The sequence below is a fragment of the Phocoena sinus genome, chromosome 11, assembly GCF_008692025.1.
Source record: "Phocoena sinus isolate mPhoSin1 chromosome 11, mPhoSin1.pri, whole genome shotgun sequence".
Taxonomy (NCBI): domain Eukaryota; kingdom Metazoa; phylum Chordata; class Mammalia; order Artiodactyla; family Phocoenidae; genus Phocoena; species Phocoena sinus.
The window spans coordinates 76,671,860-76,694,227 of NC_045773.1; the positions used below are offsets into that span (position 1 = coordinate 76,671,860).

At 40.0% G+C, this 22,368-nt stretch overlaps 2 protein-coding genes across 4 annotated transcripts in view; both read left to right on the forward strand.

Moving 5' to 3' along the window:
• CENPQ (centromere protein Q) overlaps nt 1–12,864 on the forward strand; it is a 38,883-nt gene extending 26,019 nt beyond the window's left edge. For 2 of the 3 annotated variants that reach the window (XM_032650254.1, XM_032650255.1), the window contains exon 8: nt 12,390–12,864. In XM_032650254.1, the coding sequence (XP_032506145.1) occupies nt 12,390–12,542 (153 nt within the window). In that variant the 3' untranslated portion in view covers nt 12,543–12,864. The remainder of the gene's footprint in view (nt 1–12,389) is intronic. The other variant, XM_032650259.1, reaches the window with a different exon arrangement.
• A 142-nt stretch (nt 12,865–13,006) lies between these two features.
• On the forward strand, nt 13,007–16,682 carry C11H6orf141 (chromosome 11 C6orf141 homolog). Its single transcript, XM_032650415.1, has 2 exons — nt 13,007–13,967; nt 16,495–16,682. The coding sequence occupies exon 1, from the start codon at nt 13,074–13,076 to the stop codon at nt 13,647–13,649; it is 576 nt and encodes a 191-aa protein (XP_032506306.1). The 5' UTR covers nt 13,007–13,073; the 3' UTR covers nt 13,650–13,967; nt 16,495–16,682.
• The last annotated feature ends 5,686 nt before the right edge of the window (nt 16,683–22,368 follow it).

Below are 22,368 nucleotides of genomic sequence, written 5' to 3' on the forward strand. Positions count from 1 at the left end.
TAAGCCACGTATCTTTTTCATAAAGGAAATTTAAATGATTAAATTGATTAAATGATTATAATCAATACTCTTATTAGTCTTTTATCCTTATCAGAATTTTTGTTTTAATTTGGATTCCAATTGATTGTGTATGCATATCTTTCAAGGAAAATAAAGGAAGAGATAAAACATCACAAGCTATGTTCTTCTATCTGCAATAAAAGCAGACACGAACACAATGGTTGGATTTATCTAGTCTGGATAAAGTTGACTTAGCCATATGGAAAATATTGGTTTCTTACCCCATGGAGGTCACAAACATCCCAACTACAAAGATTAGAGGAAATCTAAATTTTAGGTGTTTATTCTTAGAAAAGTAAACAAACTGGCTGAAGGAGAGCTTTGTTTTAATAAAAAAAATATGATTCCTTGGGAGTGACAGTATGCTTAGGTCACCATGAGCCAGTTGTTACCTAGAGACTTATCGTTGGTGCCAGAGGGAAGAGGTCTAAGTAACTGGGGTCCATAAATCTCTCGGGAGAACGTGGTCTAGTTTCTGCCCCAGGGATTCTCATTATCTTTAGCATTGATAACTGAGGGTTACTCCCAGCTGGTACATGGCATCATTATTATAGCCCTGTGCCTTATTGTCTTACTAATAATAATGTGCCTACTGTTTACTTAACATTTAACTACATGCTGATAATTGTGCCAAATTTTATATATACTTTTGTGTATGTGTGTGTGTGTGTGTGTGTGTGTGTGTGATTTATCTTATTGTGGGAATTCTGGCTGGGGGGTGGGTTATGACTCATCAAAGGTTATGCAGATTTTAAGTCGTGATCAGAGCCTGAGTTTGTCAGATTCTGAAGCCTGTACTTTGAATTATTATGCTAATTGGCCTCTCAGGCAGCTAGGAACTCTGAGGACTCAGTACAGGCAACATGCTCAACTCTGCAGAGACGTGTACTTTGCTCTGGGTGGATGCGGACTGGGTTTTGCAATTGTCTGTGTATTTAGTGAGCATGAATGTTCACTCTGCCTAAGACTCACTGAGGGGAAATACAGAGGAAGAATGGAGATTTCAGTCTTCTCAAACTTTGGGAGCAGGACAAGGCAGGGCAGTTTCGGAGGACATTTAGACATCCTCTAGAATAGAATCTCATTTAATAACACAAGTTTTGTTTCTACTCATTTTGCATTTTTCATGACAAATTTTTGTTTGGTGACTTGAATTTTGAGAAAAAAACATGAAAGAACTCTAAATTAAATTTCTTTAAGTTGTCTGTGATAATACCTAAAGTTTTGTATCCATTTTCCCTAATCTCAGTAAACACTAGGAGCAGAGAAAAAATAAAAAAAGTAAAACACAGCCAATGGAATAGCACAGCACCTACAACAAAGATGATTTCTCCCTTCTAACCTGGGATGTTAGCATTAAAATTATTTTAGTTGGGGAAAATAAAAATAGTAAAAAAAAAAAATGCAGATGGAGGGATTGTTGTGTCAGTATAGGTAACATTAACAGCCTAATTCTCTTTCCCCAAGTTTCTATTCACCCAGGTTTCTCAATCTCTGATAGAAATCTTGGCTCCAGCTATTAAAACCCAGTTGCCGACAGCCCTTTGCTTTTTCTGATCTTACTGTACCTGAGCAGTGAGGTGAAAGAGAGAAAGAAGCCACTCCCAGCCTCTCCCCTTTTCTTTACCCCCTCCAACCTCAGCAGTACTGGTGGCATATGTGTTCCAGCCCTGTTCCAATTTTGTTCACTTCTTTTTAAAATTATTTATTTATTTTTATTTATTTATTTGGCTGCGTCAGGTCTTCGTTGAGGCACAAGGGATCTTTGTTGAGGAGTGTGGGTTTTCTCTCTCTAGTTGTGGTGCGTGGGCTCTGTAGTTTGCAGGCACATGGGCTCTCGCTGAGGGGCACGGGGCTTAGTTGCCCCATGGCATGTGGGATCTTAGTTCTCTGACCAGGGATCAAACCTAAGTCCCCTGCATTGTAAGGCAGATTGTTTACCACTGGACCACCAGGGAAGTCCCTGTTCACTTCTTGAGTGAACTTTATTTTCTTGAGTGAACTTTTGTTCACTCCCCCTTATTCTGGCTCTTGTGATTTTAAAAGTTACAAATAAAAATAGCTAACATCCGGGTATTCTTCTTCCTAATTGATGTGCAGCTTTCTCTCCCTCTAACAGATCTATGTGTTTCCAAGGCAAAATATACTCTAGGTTTTAAACACTGTTAAAAGACATTGCTTATAATCCAGTAAGACTGTCAGACTTTAGTTAGTACCATGCAGTTACTGCAGTGAACACGAGATGTCAGATTTTAGTTCTAGATTATTTCCCAAAGAGAGCACTTGATATATTTCTAGTTGTCCCGTTAGAATTTTTGCATTTTTTTTTGGCTGCGCTCTGCAGCTGTGGTATCTTAGTTCCTGGACCAAGGATTGAACCCAGGCCCCAGCACTGAAAGTGCCGAGTCCTAACCACTGGACCACGAGGGAAGTCTCTCTGCTGCATTTTTGACTATTTCCTTTCATCAGATTCCTGAGACTAAGAACATGGAAAATAAATATGCAAAAATAACAATACAAATTTCAGGAAAAGAAAATAGGTTAAAAGGGGAGATTAACCCCACAAACATTAAAACATACTATAAAACTTATATAAAGTGTAGTAATGGTACATGATTGTGCAGAACAAAGGGGAAAAAAGGTCCAGAAATAACAAGTACACAGGAAAGTTTAAAATAAGATCAAAGTGGCATCTCAAGTCGCTGGGGTAAAGATGGAATTTTAAATAAGTGGCAGTGAGACAAATGGATAGCAATCTGAAAAAAAGTAAAATTAAATTAAACTCATATTTCATACCTATACAAGAATAAACTGCAAATTGATCCAAGATATAAATAAAGCCTTTAAAAAGAAAAAAAGTCATACAAATACTAGAAGAAAACATTGGTTGGTTCCTTTATAATGTGGGTATTAGGAAAGGCTTTCCAAATTCAGAAGTAATAAAAGAAAAATATTAAGTTTGATAAATAAAATACATATGTATGTGTGCATGTGTGTGATTTCTCAGTGGCAAAAGATCTGGTGTCAAAATATAAATTACACACTAGGAGAAACTATTTGCAATTTATATCACAAATAGAGAACTATTTTCCATAAAATATAAAGAACCCTTAACACTGAGGAGAAAAAAAATTTACTCAAATCCAACAGAAAAATGGGCAAGAGACATGGTTAGTTCACAGAAAAACAAATAAAATGACCCTTAAACATAGGAAAAGATGCTTAACTTCACTCAAAAAAAAAGTGTGATTAAACTGTCATGCAATACTTTTAAAAAATATTGAGAACCCAAGTTTGAAGCTGTAGAAAATAGGCATACTCATATACTGGTAGTGGGAGTAGGAAAGTTACAACTCCAGTGAGGGGAATTCAGTACCATCTAATAAAATACATATGCATTTATACAAGCAATTCAACTTCCAGAAATTTACCCTGAGGATTCCTCCACAAATATAAAACCAATGTTTGCACTGGGTTATTCACTCCAATATTATTTGTAATAACAAACTTTTAGAAACAACCTAAATTTCCATCCTTCAAAGTCCAGGTGAATGAATTACGACACATCTACACAGTGAAGCACTTATAGCAACAAGGAAGTTCTCTGTGATGTAATTTGAGGTAATTTCCATGATACGTTTTTAAGTGGAAAAAAAAGCTACATGTACAAGAGTATGTAAGAAAGAATGAGAAAATTAGTGTATATCAAATAGATCTCTGCTAACTTTTCTTTTGCAAACAGAAACACAGGAAGATTAAACGAGAAACTATTTTTTAAGTGACCTATAAGTAGTGGAGTTAGGGATGGGAACAAGACTTCCCCGAATATATATCCCTTTTATATTGTTTTGACTTTTGAACAATGTAGGAACCTGGGATTAAAAATAACATCTATTCTTTGGCTCTGTTGACTAAAAAGGGCTACAAGTAACAACACTCAGTGATCATCCCTGATAGTCAGATCTTCATAAATACCTTTCAGGGAAAATAGAACTCTTGGAGAAAAGGCTGAAGAACAGGAAAAGGAAAGAACACCTTGGGCAAGAAAGTAAGGAAATGCTCGAGACTAAATGTGGTCATGTTGGGAATTCCCTGGCGGTCCAGTGCTTAGGACTCCACGCTTTCACTGCCAAGGACCCGGGTTCAATTTAAAAAAAAAAAAAAAATCGGTCATGTCAAAAGAAATCAGAACTGGTACAACAAAATTCCTACTTGGCAAATTTGATACCATATATAACAGCATCGAAAATAACAATAATGTAGTGGATTATAACACATGAATTTTTTTTAAAAATCCTTGAATCCGGGCTTCCCTGGTGGCACAGTGGTTGAGAGTCCGCCTGCCGATGCAGGGGACGCGGGTTCGTGCTCCGGTCCGGGAAGATCCCACATGCCGCGGAGCGGCTGGGCCCGTGAGCCATGGCCGCTGAGCCTGCGCGTCCGGAGCCTGTGCTCCGCAACGGGAGGGGCCACAGCAGTGAGAGGCCCGCGTACCGCAAAAAAAAAAAAAAAAAAAAAATCCTTGAATCCACAATGATAAGAAAATGAGGTGGTCTGGCAAACAAAAACTCTTCTTTACAGAAGAATACCTACTAAGGAATGTAGAAGGAATGGCAAATTAGAAAGTTGACATTTTGCAATCTCCAATTTAAGAATTAACTCAAGCAAGGATTATTATTAAATAATATTAAATAAAATTTATTTAATATTATTACTACTTACAAATTGTAAAGGGTAAAATGGACCTGTATAATGGAGATGACCGGTGGTCACCATCTTTACCAAGTGGTCAAACTTAGCATGAGCCGCAGTGGAAGAACCCAACATTGTGTGCCTTTTGACACAATGCAGTGAGAAGTGCAATATATCACCACATAGATTTCTGGCCAAGACTGCGTAACCTGAATCTAATCATAAGGGAAGAATCAGAATAATCCAAATTGTGGATGAAACATTCTATCAGATAATTGGCCTGAACTCTTCAAAAAAGTTAATATCAGGGGTGGGAAGAAAAGATGTGAGTGCTTCATTCTAGATTTTAGGAGACTAAGAAGCTTAATCACCTGCGACTCATGAACGTTTATTGAATTCTGGATCAGAGGAACAAACTCTAAAACACACATTTTGTAGACCACTGGGAAAAATTTATTATGATACATTAAATGATACTATCGAATTAATGTAAATTTTCTTAAGTACGATATTGGTAATGTGGTGGCATTTATTTTGTTAAGATGCATGCTGAAATATTTAGCAGTAAAGTATGATATCTGTAACTTAATTTCAAATAATTCCTAGTAATGTCTATATAGTGTGTGTGTGTAAAGACAGAGAGGGATCAAATATGATAAAATATCAGTGAATCCAGGTGAACAACAGCTGTTTATTACACTCTTCTTTTAACTAATTTTATGTTTGAATCAAAATAAAACTAATGGTAGAAAGTGGCAGATTTTTACAGGCAGCTTAACCTATGTATAAATGACAAACACAGGTCACCACAAATTTAATGTAAAATATTGCATTTAAAGTATTATTTTATTCTCAGTTTTCCTTGACTCAAGAGTTCTTTCTCTTTTCATTGGAAACTCCATGACTAATAATTACTGATAAATGTTGAATTTGTGATGTTTGACTCTACTCAAAAACCTTAGACCCAGAGACATAGGAGACAATTTAGGTGAGCAATAGATGATGGAAACCTGAGAGGCAAAGAATGCAGAAGTAGAAACGGAGAGGTCTTAAAGGAGGAAAGAAAGAAGAAGCAGAGCTCCAAAGAAAAACACTGAAAGATAAACACAGTAGAAATAGAGAATTAATTATTTCAACAATGGTATCAGGCACTGGTCTAGGTACTGGAGATACAACAGTGATAGTTACATTGCGGTGAACAAAAGTTTTAAAAATCCCTGCCTTCATTTATTCTAGAGGAAATGGCATCTACTATGTGGCAGGCACTGTTCTAGAGGCTTTACACATATTAAATCATTTGCTCCCGACAACAACCCTATGGGATTGGTACTATTCTTACCCCCAGTTTTCAGATGGGTAAACTAAGGTAAGAAAAAGGTTAAGTAGGCCGCCTAAAGTCGTTCAGCTAATATATGGCAAAGGGAGATATTAAATCCAGGGAGTTTGGCTCCATAACTCACGCTCTCAAATTCTGCACTATATCACAATAGAAAGGAAGGAAGGAACTGCATAAAAGACCAGAAAAAAAAAAAAGGAGGAGAAAGTGCAGAGAAGAGGTAAAAGAGACACAAAGCATGGTCAGAGGAAAGGAGGAAAGGGTACCTATCAGGAGTATTAAACTGAAGGAGGGCTAAATTCCATGCCTTTCTTAATGAATTTATGGCTTTGAAAATAACATAAGATTGTCCTCAGTAAAAGAGTTGAGAAAGAAGGGGGAGGAGAGATAAGCAGTGGGGTTACTAAATGATCAGTTTAATCTACTACAACATTCTGTCCAAGCCTTGCCCTGGAGGGATGAATTATGAAGTATGAATAAGAGATAACAAGGGATTATTACTAACAGTTTCTTTGAGTTCCTAGACATTCCAGGTCAACTCGTTTGCAGACTTGCTAAATGAGAGACTCAGTATTTTCCAGCCACTCTTGTTGATAAAACGTAGCAAATTATAACAGCTAGATATTTGGGGAATGAAATCTCTCTAGATGTAAAATATCACTGAGGATTTCTACAGCTGTTATACCCCATATCTGATCACATGCACATTGGTTAATAAAATAACATAATGGGAAGAAAAATTGCCTTGCCCCATTAAAAATATTTTATTATAAACTAATCAAGATTGGGTATATTAAGATCATGACCTTTATTTTACTAACCTGAGTGATTATTTTATATGAAGTATTTCATAAGTATTAATTCACCCATATTGAGTCAAAGATTGAATTATCTCTGGAATAGTACTACAGGCTGCTGTTGAACAAGTCAAATTTTGTTTATGCTGAAGATGAATGTAGGGTAAAGAACACTCGTTCTTTATTATAAAATGCCAACTCAATTACTAATGACAAAATTTCCTGTTAAATAAGTTGTTTATTCATAGTCAATGAGAGAGCCTGGTCTTAAATCCCAATCTCTGACAGGAGAGGAGGATGATGAATATGCTTTAAAATGTTGGATAATGCAGGCAGCTGACAATGAATTATAGTTTAAAAATCCCCTTTATGCAGCTACTATTCAGAGCGCTACATGCATCATCTCTTGCAGCTAACTGGCACACCTAGCATTCTTTGTCCTTTCAAAGTACCTGGCCGACATCTTTTAAGGGTCGCCAACTCTCTGTGGAGTGAAAAGGCAATGTGCTTAAATGTTTCATTCAAAAAATATCATACATATATACCATGTTAGTCTCAGGGCCACATGTTCTTCTCCCAGGAACACACCCTTTGGTAATACAAAATTTAAAACAAAGACTCCTTTTTAAAAAATTTGCCTCAGTTTCCATTTTATCTCAGACCACTGGGCTAAGCTGCTTGATATCCCCAGAACTGCCACATTCCCTCTCTTCCTCTTTTTTCTCCAATTTATAACTAATAACATTAGCTCCTCTATTCTAAGATTATGGGTCTGGTACTTATTGTCTAGCTCCAGCCATTGACTTCTGCATCTTTCCCTAAGGATTTCATTAAAAACTGTGGTTTGGGTTCCCAGTTCTAAAAAACAATAATGAACTTTAAAAAAGTAAATTTAGGGCTCCCCTGGTGGCACAATGGTTGAGAGTCCGCCTGCCGATGCAGGGGACACGGGTTCGTGCCCCAGTCCGGGAAGATCCCACATGCCGCGGAGCGGCTGGGCCCGTGAGCCATGGCCGCTGAGCCTGCGCGTCCAGAGCCTGTGCTTCGCAACGGGAGAGGTCACAACAGTGAGAGGCCCGCGTACCGAAAAAAAAAAAAAAAAAGTAAATTTAAAATATTTTGCAAGTTTCATAGTTTCAAAGTGTTACCAGAATTGTTTCATTTGACCTCCACGAAAACCCTGGGAAGCACACAGGACAGGTATTATTTATACCTTGCAGATGAGAACATAGATTTGGAGGCATTGGGAGACTTGCCCAAGATAACACGGCCCATCACAGTCACTTGACTCAGTCCAGTGTAGATTTTCTTTGCACAGTCTGAGTTCTTCAGGTCCCAAGAACCTTAGTTGTCAAAGGAAATATGATTAGAATCTCTTCTAAAAGGCTCGTAGTTTTCAAGGTCTATCCATAATCAGGCTGGATTTTATTTATACACAATAACCTCACCCTAGTCTCAGACTTGCACTTTGTGTTCATTTAGGTGGCTTGTTTCTTTTTTCATTTATTCATTAAACTATAAACAGTGATAGGCTGGGGTAGGATTTTGAAGATATTTTATGTCATGCCTAAGGGTCTGAGTTTATTTTTGTAGCTATGGGGATTGGAGAGGTAAGGGCAGAGAGGAAATACACACATACACATCAGCACTCAGTTAAATATTAGATATGTGGGGTGGGTCTAGCCACTGAGGGAAAGGGAAGACAATAGAATTGCTAGTCAAGCTAATCCTTGGGATAAGGAACACTTGAAAGAGGGGACTGATTTAAGAGAATAAATAATGAGTTCAGTTTTAGGTATTTTAGGTTTCTAGTGTGTTGACTGAAAAAAAAAAAAGCACAACATAAAAGTTGAGAGTTATGTTTTATATGGGGGACATTCTTAGGACTTCAAGCCTGGGAGACAGCATCTCAAATAACACTGAGAGACTGCTCCGAAGAGGGCGGGGGGTGGGTGTGGGAGGGGGGGAGTTTTTGCAACAAAACCAGGTAGTTGAAATATCAAAAGATTATTGTTAATAAAAGAAAATCGGGTATCTCAAGTTAAGTTTAGCGCTTCTCTATGTTTGGGAAGATGCAGGAGTCTGGGCTCACTGAAATCATCCCTGTGCTATGCACCCCAGCTATCTGGGGTCAATTAGCTATCTGGGGCAGTTATCCTATGCTTTCTCATCCTGAGTTTCCTTAGGTGCACCGTCGGGGGTGACTGCCGGGGCTGACGGCTAGATGGGCTTGGAGTGGGCAGCCCCTTTGCCTCCATCCTGAGTTCCCTCAGGGCCCACAGTCTGGGCAGCTGTAATGTAATGGCTTAATGGCTGCAACATCCTTTGTTTACTGATATGGCAGGCAACATTTTAGTTCTCAAGTGACATTCAAAAGAGGTGTCCAATAGAAAATTGAACAGAAACATTTTTCACTAGGTTAGACTGTGGTAGGAAGCAACCCTCAAATTTCATTGTTTTACTGTAACAAAAGTTTGTTTCTTGCTTAGAATATGTATCAGCTGCTGTAACTTTGCTGGATTCCAGTCAGCTCTGTCCCATGTACTGTCTTCATTCCCAGATCACAGCAAAGATGGCAGCTCTGATTGGAGCCTGCCCAAGGCCAACCTTGCAATGACTCTTCCTTTTTGCTCAGATGCATCCAACGTCACACCTGTTTAAGCTGAAGCAAGTCACACGGCCAAAGTCAACATCAGTGGGGTAGAGAAGTGTATGGGAATAAGGAGCATTGCAAGTCATGTGGTACACAAGCCAGGAGGTATGATCTTCTTTCAGGATGAGGAAATAAATAATTTGAGACAATAATACAATCTACCACAAGTCTGGAAATAAGCATCATGGTCTATAATAGAGAGATAAATTGGAGAATCATCAGAGTACAGGTTGCAGTTGAAGCCACGGGATGGATAAAATCATGGAAAGTGTTTTAGACGTGAGAGAAGAGAAATGTCAAGGACAAAACTATTCTCTACACGTGCCTCCATATTCACCATTGCACCATTGCTCATAATGTTGCCTTATCCAGAATACCCTATCTGTCACTCCCATATCCACACTCTGTTTATAATAGTTAGTGTGATAGACATCAGTGCAATTTAAAAAAATTCTTAACAACACCCTGACTTCTTTTTTGGAATGTTACCTTTCCCTACCATACAGTTTTATTAGGTGGGGAAAGTCCAGCTGTTTGCTTTTCCATTACAGAAACCAAGGGGATCCCCCAAAGGCTTCTTTGACTGTACCTTTTCATTTACTGTCCTGTATTGTGAAGGGGTAAGCAGGTTGCATAAACTGAGCCAGATGGATACTTCTGAGTGGAATTTGACTCCTGAGTAAATGCTACAGGGACAAGTGTGAGAGTTGGAGTGCATTCCATCCAGCGGAGAAATCTGTTCCTGTTGTACCAACTCCTTATTCCCTCGGCAACAGCTTTGATTTCTACCTGTTTTAAAGTCTGGTATTCCCACTTTCCCAACAAATCTGTCAATATCTCCTAACAAATCTCCTAATATCCTTATGACAAAGCCTCTTTTCCTTAAATTAGAGTTGGTAGTAGGCAGTTCAGAGGGGAAGTAAATGGGTTCACTTTATCAGCACCCTTTATCAGGCTTTTATGCACTGTGAGATATTAAAGCATAGCAGACACCACTATCCTGAAGGCAAGCTGCCTATTTCTTTGTTTATGTTCTTTTTAGACTTTATCTCTTTGAAGTTTAATTTATTTGGCGTTTCCTCTTAACATTCTTTTATGCATTAATACACAACTTCTTGACATCTAGAAATTCAGGTGCTTTATGGTGGGTGAATCAGGCTCACTCCTCAGCAAATAGGTTTTCCCCATTCCCCATGCCCACTCTAATCCCTCACCCAATCCCCATAGGCATGAAAATTTGAAAGCAATAAATCTTGTGGTTTACATTACACTTCCCTCAGAATACAGACACCTTCATTGGAATTCTCCCAGTATTCCTGCAAGGAAGGAAAACACAATGTTCTTATTGTCACATGAAAGCAAAAAAAGGCCTAGAGTTTATCTATGGTCTAGAGTATTATCGTTGGTAATGTTTCTTATAATGTTGTCTATGAACCACTAGCATCAAAATTGCTGAGGGTCTTGCTAAAAATCCACATTCTAAGCCCTCCCCGAAACCTATAAGAGTAGAATCTTTGAGAGTAGGGTAGGGCATTAGCCTGCAGTTGATTTTCTTGTGCATTAAAGTTAACTTATTATCTCCTACGTTTGAACAGAGAATTTGATGTATGTAACTGATGTAAAGAATGAAAATTCCAACAGGACAAGCAATTCAGCTTCTTTCCTCCATCACCTAGAACAGTAGCTGACATTTAGCACACACTCAGTGATTCCTGGTTAAGTAAATGAACAGAAAAGAACATGAAGTCATTTAAAATAGGACCAAACATTTAAAGAAGGTCATTTAAAATAGGACCAAACATTTAAACTTGTGAGACTCCTGGCTCCACTGTTTATTGGTATTTGATCTTAACCTCCCTGTGCTTCAGAGTTCTCAAGGAGACTGTAGAGCTACTTCGTTAGTTTGCTGTGAAGAATAAATGAGTTTGGGCTTCCCTGGTGGCGTGGTAGTTAAGAATCCGCCTGCCAATGCAGGGGACACAGGTTTGAGCCCCGGTCGGGGAAGATCCCACATGCCTCGGAGCAACTAAGCCTGTGCGCCACAACTACTGAGCCTGCACTCTAGAGCCCGAGAGCCACAACTACTGAAGCCCACGTGCCTAGAGCCCGTGCTCTGCAGCAAGAGAAGCCACCGCAATGAGAAGCCCACGCACCGCAACAAAGAGTAGTTCCCACTCACCACAGCTAAAGAAAGCTTGTGCGCAGCAATGAAGAACCAATGCAGCCAAAAAGAAATTTATTTTAAAGAAAAGAATAAATGAGTTTAAATATATCGAATGCTTAGAGCAATTCTTGCCTAATACACTCGAAAAATTTAGTTAATTGTAATTTAGCAGTAACTGGCCCAAGGTCAGGCATCCAGTCAGCAGACATCAGAAGGTCCTCTCTTTCCAAAATATCTTTCACCATACTACTTGGTCCTTCAAAGTATGGGCAGAAACTTCCACCATTGCAGTCATTTTTTTCTAAAGCAGACAGGAAAAGTGAACACTTTCTAATAAAGCAAGGACCTGTAACCAAGGACAAACTGGAAATCACAAGCTAAGCTTCTTTTTTTCTGTTAGCTAGCTTTCCACATTACCCTCAGGCAAAGTTAAGTATGTCAGAGGGCCTGGCAACGAGAGATTCTGAAAGGCTACCCAGAGATCCATATATATGTATTTTTAACTTCTGGGGTTAAACAGGTGTGTGTGTGTGTGTGTGTGTGTGTGTGTGTGTGTGTGTGTAGGGGTGGGGGTGGGTGAGGGAGGTAGGGGTGTAGTGAAAGGGGAAATTTTAAAAACGAACACAAAATTCTAAATCCTTAAGTTCTTATAGCGGTTTGGTTTTGTTTATTTCCGTTTGATCAAAGGCACTTATGCCCCTTTGGACAAGCATGACCAAAACCAAAATGAAGACCGGTGTGACATTCCCGCATTCCTACGAAGAACAACAAACAATACAAAGGCGTTTTCTCAAAGGGCTCAACTTTCCCAATCAGATGCTTTTGATCTACATTCGATAATCTTGGTAGGATGGCGAGGGTGGATTCGGAATGGACACGGAAACTTTTATCAGAAGAACTTGATTAAATAAGACTTTTTTTTTTTTAACTTCCATGTTCCTTCACTTCAAGGAGAGTCCTTGGAAAGAAGACATACACTGTGTTGGGCATTTCGTGGGGCAGTGTGGGTGTGTGTGCGGTGCAAGGGTGTCTCCTGTTGTTTAGAGACAAAAACGGTGGTGGGCTGGAAACTAGGATAGAACTGAGAAGAGATAGGGGAAAGACTCAGAAATGAGATCACGGCCGCAGGTCTAGGATCGCAGGTAAGAAGAGGAGGAGCGATCGTGGGGTTGCGGGGGAAGTGAGGCTTTTCGCCTTTGAAAAGCCCGAAAGCCGCGAGAGAGGGAGGGAGGCGCGGACGGGAGGGGGCGGGGACAGTCCCAGGCCCGGGAGGCGGGGAGCGCGGAGGCCACGCCCACGGCCGATCAGCAGTCCTGCGCTTTTCAGAGCTCCTCTGGCGTTCGCTGCGAGAACCGGCGGAAGATCCACCGGATGAATGGCCCTCCTCCCGGGATGGGGGCCCCGGGTCCCCGCGGGTCTCCGAATCTCGCGGCCTCGCCCCACAGCGGGTGGTGCGCCCTGCCGTTTGTGCGCGAGGCGGAGCGCGGGGCTCTCCTGGCCCTGGGCGCGCCGAACCCCTCGGTAGCGGGGGCTAGCAGCAGCCGGCGCGGCGCCCACGAGCATAGCCCCGGAGAGAATGTGGACTGTGACTCCTGGGTCCGAGAGAAAGTGCTCTTTCTTCTAAACCCGGAGAGGTGGTTGGGAACTCAGGGGGACTCCGTACGGGAAGAAGTGGCCGATGAGGAGGACCTTTTCAAAGCGGGAGGACAGGACCGGGAACCCGACTGCCCTTCGCCTCTCTTTCCAAGGGAAAAGCGAATTTCTGGCAGCCGTGTAGACGCTCCCTCCCGAGCTCCAGGGCACCCACCCAAACCCCTCCTCGTCCGGGTCGTGGATTATGAGGTGACACAAGAAGTCCTGCAGGTCGCGTGGGCGAAGGGCTGCATGACCACGCTGACCGAGGAGCGCTCCATGACCGCGGTCACTTTCACCGCCAACACGGAGTGAGACCAGTTGGGGGACGCCGGGACCCTTGGAGAATCCCGAGCCCTCGGCACAGAGAGAGAGAGAGAGAGAGAGAGAGAGAGAGAGACCCCTGTGTCCACGCCGCGGAGGGAGAGTTTCACGGTCCCTCAGGACCTGACTCCCCGAGGAGATTCAGTGGGGAAGAGGAGTCCGAGGAACGTTCAGGAGTTGGTGAAGGAGCGCTCATCCTTAAGAAAAGAAAATGCTCTTCCGGAAACTCCAGCCAGAAGTTAACCGACAACAAGAACCTTTTAAGAGGCTTCAGGGAGGCACACGGCACCCAGTGCAGACTGAAGAACTGTAAGCAACACGATACCTCCTTTATACTGTGGCTTAAATGCTCTGACGGTCTGGGGACCTTAGAAGAGGGGAGGAAAGGTATTTTCAAATTGGCAGAACGTGGGAATTTTGAAATAAGAAAATCTGTGGTTAATTTTTATTTTGAGATAACTCTCGGTCACTTTTCTGCCTCCCCGCCCTCCCCTTCTCTTTAAGACCTGAAAGCAGAAGTGAAGTTTGAAGTCTGCTGTCTGCAGAAGGGTGGGGGTGGGAATATATGGGGAGAGAGGCTTGTTTTGAAACTGAAAAAGAAAGTAAAAAGTGAGAAAATAAAATGTAAAACAAAACAGCCAGTAAACAAAATCGTTTTTTGTTACTGTCTTCTGGTGTGCACATCTTTTTCTTTCTTTCTTTCTTTCTTTAAAATGTTTTTATTACCTTTAAGTGTTAGGAAGAAAAGAGAGGAGCTAGGAAAAGAAGGGGAGGAAACAGAAGACTGAATTTTGAAGGTGAAATGCTATTTCAAAGGGCTTTACCCCAAGTATTTAATTTAGTTCAGTAAAAATGCTATTAATATGAAATTTTTAGTTATCTTAATGTTTGAAACACTGCAGATAAATCTTCTGCTCCAAAGGTAGATAGAAATATATAGTTTGCCATAAAATGACTGTATATCTTATTCTTATTCGAAGTTTCTTACTAATAAGATTTGTAGTCGAGACTGGATTGAAAAAAAATCTCTCCTGATACTGTTAAAAAAAAATTTCTTCTGATGCTATTGAAACAACTCATTTTTATTTTGTTTATTTTTTATTAAACACTATCTTTATTAACTCCAGTAGTGGGGCCTGGTTTGGAGGTGTGTTAGGAGCAAAGCACCCCCTCTAGAGATGACCTGATGAACTGAAGGAGTTATCTGGTTATTGCAGGAATTAACAAAACAAATGGGACTCTGGCTTTTGAGGAGTAAACTATTGAACAGGGAGGGCCCCCTCCCTTACTCTTCCTCCTTTGCCCCTTATCTTCAGTTTAGAGCTTGACAGGCCCTCAAATATCATCTGATCCACCTCTTGCCTCTTGGCAGACAAGATAGGTAAGATATGTCCCTATTTTACAGTTGAGCCAACCTAGGCCTAGAAGCCATGTGGCTTATGTAGGTCACGAAGCTAGTTACTGCATATGCCTACTAAGTAGGTAAGAATATGATCATCTCCCTCCTAAAAGTTTGGGGATGCCTTTAGGACTTACTTCTAGGGAGTCAAAAGATGAGTGAGGGCAGCCTAGGTTTTCTGACTCAGTCAGTTATGAGAACTACTAAGATCACCTTGATGTCCCTGAGTCTGGCCAGGCCTGTGGGCTTGAGATTTATCACTAGCAGTTCTCAGTGTGATCCTCACTTGAGAGAGGAATTCAGCACCTGAGCTCATCTGTGCTCAAAACTGCTTGGTAGGTAGAAAAGGTAATACAGACTCCATGAAATGAATGATCTTTTCATCCAACAACCCTGCCTGGCTCCAGTGTGAGGTTAAACTTCTTGGCAGACAAATTTCAGACCTGACTCAATAAGTTTGGTTGTTGTGAGTCAACATATGCCCCATGTGATAGAGCTTTGAATAGAGACAAGAAAAGCCTCTTAAAAGTTGACCAAAAACGGTAGCGGCATTCTGTTGCCTTCCCTATGGAGCCAACTCAGGACTTAAGCTACTTGGGTTCACAACTACTCCACCTCTTACTAACTGTGTGACACTGGGCAAGTGTTTCACCTCTCTGTGCCTCTGGGTCCTTATTTGTTAAATAGGGATAATAAATAGTATCAATCTTATAGGGTTTTTCCTAGGATTAAGTTAGATGAAAGATATTTAGATCAGTGCTTGGCATATAATAAATAAAGTGAGCGATTATTAGTATTAGTATTATCGTTATTGTTTAGTTCACTTTCATCCTAACCAGGCTTTAGGGCTTTATTTAATAAAAAGCACCAGAAGGCATACAACACAAGAAATCTTATAGAACCCAAACAAGTGGTTTTTATGGACTTTTTTCTGCATTCTTGAAACAAAATTCTTATTTCTAGCTTTCCCCAACATTTAATGGATCAGTAAATTTAAATTCCTTAGTAATGACACCCCCCACATACATAGCTTGTGATAAGATTCATCCTAAGTTTAAGAGGCCTAAGGTACACCATGTTTGACAGTCTTTGAAGAGGTTTCTCAGACTGCTTAGTTCCCCTTGGCAGGTAGGAGCTTGGAGTACTTTCTTTAGGACCTGTCAGGTTAGTTTGTTTGCCCTCAGGGATTTTAAATCTGATGCCCTTGTCATCTCAGAAAAGCAGAATAGGCACAATTAATTTTCATTTCATCTCCTTTCTGTCAAAAAAGTATTCAAGTCAGCTGGACTCCTTTAATCCAAATACGTTTGGGTTAATTTTCTTTCCTTTAAGTAAAAATTATTTTTAAAGTACTTAACCCCTTATACGTCTTCTATAAACAGATGTCTCCCTGATTCAAAAAGTAATAAGTTGAAGTCTACTGAATTTGCTTCACAGATTTTCCCAATCCAAGCAGAACCCTGCTGTGGGAGGAAGCTGAGGAATCTTTTCCCAATTAACAGTGTCCTGGGGGCTTCCCTGGTGGTGCAGTGGTTAAGAATCCGCCTGCCAATGCAGGGGACATGGGTTCGAGCCCTGGTCTGGGAAGATCCCACATGCTGCGGAGCAACTAAGCCCATGCGCCACAGCTACTGAGCCCGTGCTGTAGAGCCCGTGAGCCGCAACTACTGAGCCCATGTGCCACAACTACTGAAGCCTGCAAGCCTAGACCCCATGCTCCTCCACAAGAGAAGCCACCACAATGAGAAGCCTGCGCACTGCACCGAAGAGTAGCCCCCGCTCACCGCAACTAGAGAAAGCCCACGCACAGCAACAAAGACCCAATGCAGCCTAAATAAATAAATATATAAATATATTTTAAAAAAGAAACCAAACAGTGTCCTGGGAGTGAATCTGAAGGGAAGCCTGGGCATCCTCAATACCAAGAAGTCTCTGAGAATGACTGGGTCTTGGCTCTGTGGTCTTACCTCCACCTCACCAAAAGTGTGATCATCTACAATTGTCTTATGTGGATGAGTCACAGCAAGGACTTTGGAAGCCAGCTGACCACTCAAGTGACCATAAGACACATATTATAGTCACATAACTGCCATGGATCAAAGCAAGTGTCAACCTCTCTTAACCTTTGTCCACAGCCTCCATCACCTTTGAGAGTCATTACATTTGAATCACTGATCTTATTCTTCTTGGTCATCACCAGCACTTGATGTGCCTTTCTGCTTTAAAAACAAGAAAGAAAGAAAAAAGGAGAAAGAAAAAAGGCTTTCTGTTAACAGAAAAAGTTATATTCATTGCAAAAAAATTTGAGGAAATGTTATTTTGTGAGGAAAAAGAAAAATGGAATAAAAGAAAACAAAAACTCACCCATGACCCCAAATCTCTTTTAGTAATTGGTATGCTTCCAGTCTGGTTTTATTTATTTGATGTTTTAATGTGTATATACATACACTTTTCTGATCATAAACTGTATATAAAATCTGAGTATTGTTTTTATGTAAACTAACGTATACTGTTGCTATCCAAGGTGGGGTCTGTGAACCAGAAGCTTGGGCATTCCAAGAATGATTTTTAAAGAAATGCAGAATTCCAAGCCCCACTCTAAATCTGTTGAATCGGAATTCACATTTTGACCAGATCCCTGGGTGATTCACATTAAAGTTTGAGAAGCATTGACATATATGCTATATTTAGTTCTGTATCCCACTTTGTCACTTACAAAAACTTAAAGGTTTTTCTTTTTCTATATGGAAAACAATGCCATGGTAATAACACTTTGTAGAATTATGAAAACATTTAGAGATTACAAAAGAGTGAAACATATATTGATTTGTGAATTGGCAAAGAGATCTCTAAAAAGCTTCGCAGTGTTTTTTTAAAGAGCCTTATTATTCTAAAGTTTTCCTAATGAAAGATTGATTGGTTATTGGAGTTCAAACTATTTCAGAAATGTGGTTCTTTTATTGTCTAAGAATGTGAAACCTTACTTACTTAAAAATCCCCTTAAGGGAAGAGGGCAGGAAGTCATTAAAGAAAGCCGATTCCAACACTTGCAAGCTGAGTCAAGACTCGCCAGCCACTTGTAATGAATTGCCAGGGGGTGGGGAGAGAGGTAGAGCCTGAATTTGAATCAACTGATTCAGATAAGAAAGCAGGCTGTGACTCTTGAACACCCTGACATCCTTATAACCCTGGTCAGTACTTTGCTCTTTCATTACGGAGGGCAAATCTTTGTAACTTTTCTTCTGTAGATGAAGATAAGAAACAGTCCAATTTACTTTGGAAAGAATAAGGAATTATAATCATTTATTAGGCACAATGTAGCTAATAGTTAACAAAACATAAGACTTGGTTAGCTTTAAAGCAAGGAATAAATTTAAATTCAAACTCAGATTTCTAAGTGTAAGATAGAATGACTACTTTTAGGAGGCTGCAGGCTTCACAAAAGTAGGACAATCAGAGGCTGTTTATTCAGAGCTTGATTATAGAAAGGGAGTCAGCCAGCATCACTTGCACTGGGCCAGGGAGCAAAGGCAGGCGGGGCAGTGGGAAAGTTTTACAGTGACCAAGATGATCTTAACTTTATTCTCAGCTCAACTAAACCTTAGGTTTCTTCCTGACTATAGCTCCTGAGCTCTTTAGAGCATTACTTGAGAAAACTTGCAATTGTAAATTTCTTTCTCTGCCCCTTTGAGATATAAATCTCCCAACGTCTTGCCAGTTTTACAACCCAGGAACAGGACCTTCTTTCTCAAGCATCTGGAAGCCATCCCTTTGAAATGTAATCTAGAAAGATGGGGGCCCCTGACTCCCAGTCTCTGCAAGGGGGGGTCAGAGCCCAACTTCATAAGCCTTAGTTAGCAAACACGGATGGCTTAATGGCTTTGACCAACCTCCCCCTCTAGTACTTCTCCACTACCTCACCCCAGTGCTTAAAAGCTATCCCACCTTTTGTTTCAAAGGAGTTGAGTTCCGTCTCTCTCCCCTATTGCAATAGACTTGAATAAAGTCTTCCTTGCTTCTTTAACTCGGTCTAGTACAATTTTTGTTTGACAACAGTAAAGAAAGGAGGGGTTTCATGTATGCTCTGATTGGAAGCTACTAGCATGGGAAAGCTAGAGGTGGGCTATCAAGAGGGGCTTCTTATATAATGGTTTAGGGCTCTCTCTGGTAGGTCCTGAGTTGGAAGGGTGCAAAAAAAAAGAAAAAGAAAAATAGGGAAGCTGGTAGTCATTGACCAAGTAAGTCCTGGTCTTTCTGGGCTGATTGCAGCAGAGGCTGTGGTTTGCCTTCCCAGGCTAGTTGCTCCAGAGGTTGTAGATTCAAGTTCTACCACCTGGTAAATAGTATCAGCCTCAGGATTTTTTTCTAGGAGTAAGTTTAAACTACTTAGAACAGTGCCTGGTATACAATAAATACTCAAAATTATTATTATTGTTACTATTGTTGTTATTGTCGATTTTAATTTTTATCCTAACCAGCTTTTGTTTTGTTTGTTTGTTTTTAAGAGCAAAAGGCATACAACACAAGAAACCATATCAAACCCAAACCAGTGGTTTTTACTAAGACTGTTTTTCTGTTAGAAACTAGAAGTTAGAAACTAGAAGACCCAGTCACAGAATTCTGGAAGGTCCAGTCACAGAATTCTTTTTTGGAGAAAATCATGTTATAATTATTTCTTGAAAACATCCGGAATGCAGCACCACAAGTAGTTTCTTCATGGGGTGAACTATGCTTTGGCATAGTTCAGCCCTGACTGTTGGCACCCAAAATGCTATGTAATGGACTAATGCTACCTTACTGAGAGAAAAGTCAAGGTTCACCTAGGTATTACCCAGTGATCACTGAGGTTGGTTAGTGCACAAGCTTAATCTTAAGGCTGGTTTGTTGGACAGCCTGCTCCAGGCTTGGAACCATGAGTGTTAAAGCTGATTTGTGTGCCTGTTGGATCATCCTTAGGCACATGTCTTACTTCTAAAAACTCTTGTGACTTTGAGCTTATTTTGAAAGCCTGTTAGGTCCATGGAAAAGCCGGTACAATTGCATAACCGGAATTCAACTTACTTGGGAGAGGGACAGGGAGGTATATGGGGCACCAGGTAATTTTTACCAAATCAAAAGAACTTGAAGGGGAGGGCTTGTGAACACAGTCACCTTGTGTAAGCATTCTCTGACCACTGATGTCCATGTTTCAGAGAGAAACCCTGTGCAAGCCTATGGACTTCCCAAGCCAGCCTCAATATTGACCCAGATTTCTGAGGTTATAGGTTCAGGGTTTACAGTCTTTCCATCCCAACATAACTGGATGGGAAAATGTGCAAACTTACAATTGAAATAATATTAAATCAAAATATGGGAGTAGAAGAAAGGAGGTTCTGTGACCTATATTCAGTGGCAGGATTATATTTAGGCAATGGGCAGGGTTTGCCCCAAGAGTGAAAAATAAGCAGTACAACATCTTCAGAGATTAAAAAAAAAAAATGATAATGCTGGACTAAAAGCCTGTGTGCTTTTTATCATCACCACGGACTTAGTAATAAAATACTTGTCCCTGAAAAAAATCTATTGTTGATCTAAATTCTAAAAAATTCCTGTGATTTCTGTTTGAACTTTAATAATACAGAGGTAAGCCTCCAATGAGCACATTTTCATTGTCCTTTATTATTATTTTTCTATGTGGAAGACAATTTAAAGAACTCTCAGTGTTGCCCCCCAAGTCAATCTCTCTCTCTCTCTCTCTATCTCTCTCTCTCTCTCTCTCTCTCTTTCTCTCACACACACACGCACACACACACACACACACACACAGAATCAGTTACATGCATTCATTTAGAGAGTAAATTCCTAAGAGTTCAGAATCTTTCTTACTCACTTGGAATGCACTTTGTGTCTCCGACCCCTATATATTCCTGCATTTTAAGAGTAGATTCAGGGACTTCCTTGGTGACACAGTGGTTAAGACTCCTTGCTCCCATGCAGGGGGCCTGGGTTCAATACCTGGTCAGGGAACTAGATCCCACATGCATGCTGCAACTAAGAGTTTGCATGCCACAACTAAGGAGCCCACCTGCCGCAACTAAGACCCAGCACAACCAAATTAATTAGTTAAAAAAAAAAAAAACTTTTAAAAAAAAAGAGTAGATTCAATATAAACTGTAATCCAGTGGTTGTAGTGATTTAGAAAAAGAACTAGAGTTCAATTCTGCCATTATATGTGACATGTATAAAATTTTAAATAGGGAAACAGCGAAATGTAATATTTTTTGTTCAATAAGTGCAAATTTAGTTCACACATGAACAGTTTTATTAGATTTGGATAATTAACATGAAATTTATTATTTATTCATCATTTTAAAACTAAAGAATGAATCAAGAAAATAAAATATCCCATGAATTGTATAATTTAGCAGTTCTGTTTCTTTTGCAGACATTTCAGTTTTATTAAAGTTTATTAGTTACTTGACAGTAGTTTACATACATAATTATTATATCAGACTCACAGAAGGATCAAAGTTATTGTTTTAGTTTATGATTATTATTGAATATTATTTTCTCATATTAGTGTTAAAAATTATCTGCTACTGGTGTCACATTCACTAAGTATGCCACTGCCAACATGTAGTCATAAAGTCATAAGAACGGGGGACTGAAAGGATTGGAATTCAAACTCAGATTTCCTGATTTCGAATCAAAGCTGTTTCTGTTAATCCCTATATAAGAGAAAGTAAAATCTCTACCTTAATGCAGTAAGTAATAAGTGATAAGGATAGAACTGGGGAAAAGAGTGCCTTCAAACACAACCAGAGAAACATGAGGGTTTGGAGAGATTTAGCTCTCACAGTTCAGGCATAAAATTGATTTTATAATACTTTTTCTTATTGTGACACTTGGGATTATATTTTAGTAATATTTCTGTTTGTGTATGATAAAAAACAGTATTACTACTCCTAGATTTCCTAAAGTAGAATTCCTGAGGTAAGCTGGGCAAAATCCTTTAAGGATGGGGCCACCCTGCAAAAATCTATCTGCTGCTGCCTTGTAGGCCGAAGAAGCTCCGGGTCCAGGTGCGTGAGAAACCATGGAAGCCCTGAACAGTGTCAGTCAGAGCTCAAGAATAAAAGTCAAAGTAATTATTGTTTACAGGGTGTCATAGAAAACATAATTTCTTTAAAGATGAACAGTAGTAAGTCCAAGAGCTGATAAAGGGCTCTGGAAATCAGTATGTATCTCTTCACTTGTAAAACGAAGGTTTGGAGTTAGATGTAGCTGGCGTATCCTCCAGAGATCATTGTTTACGTTTCTGTGGCATTTTTT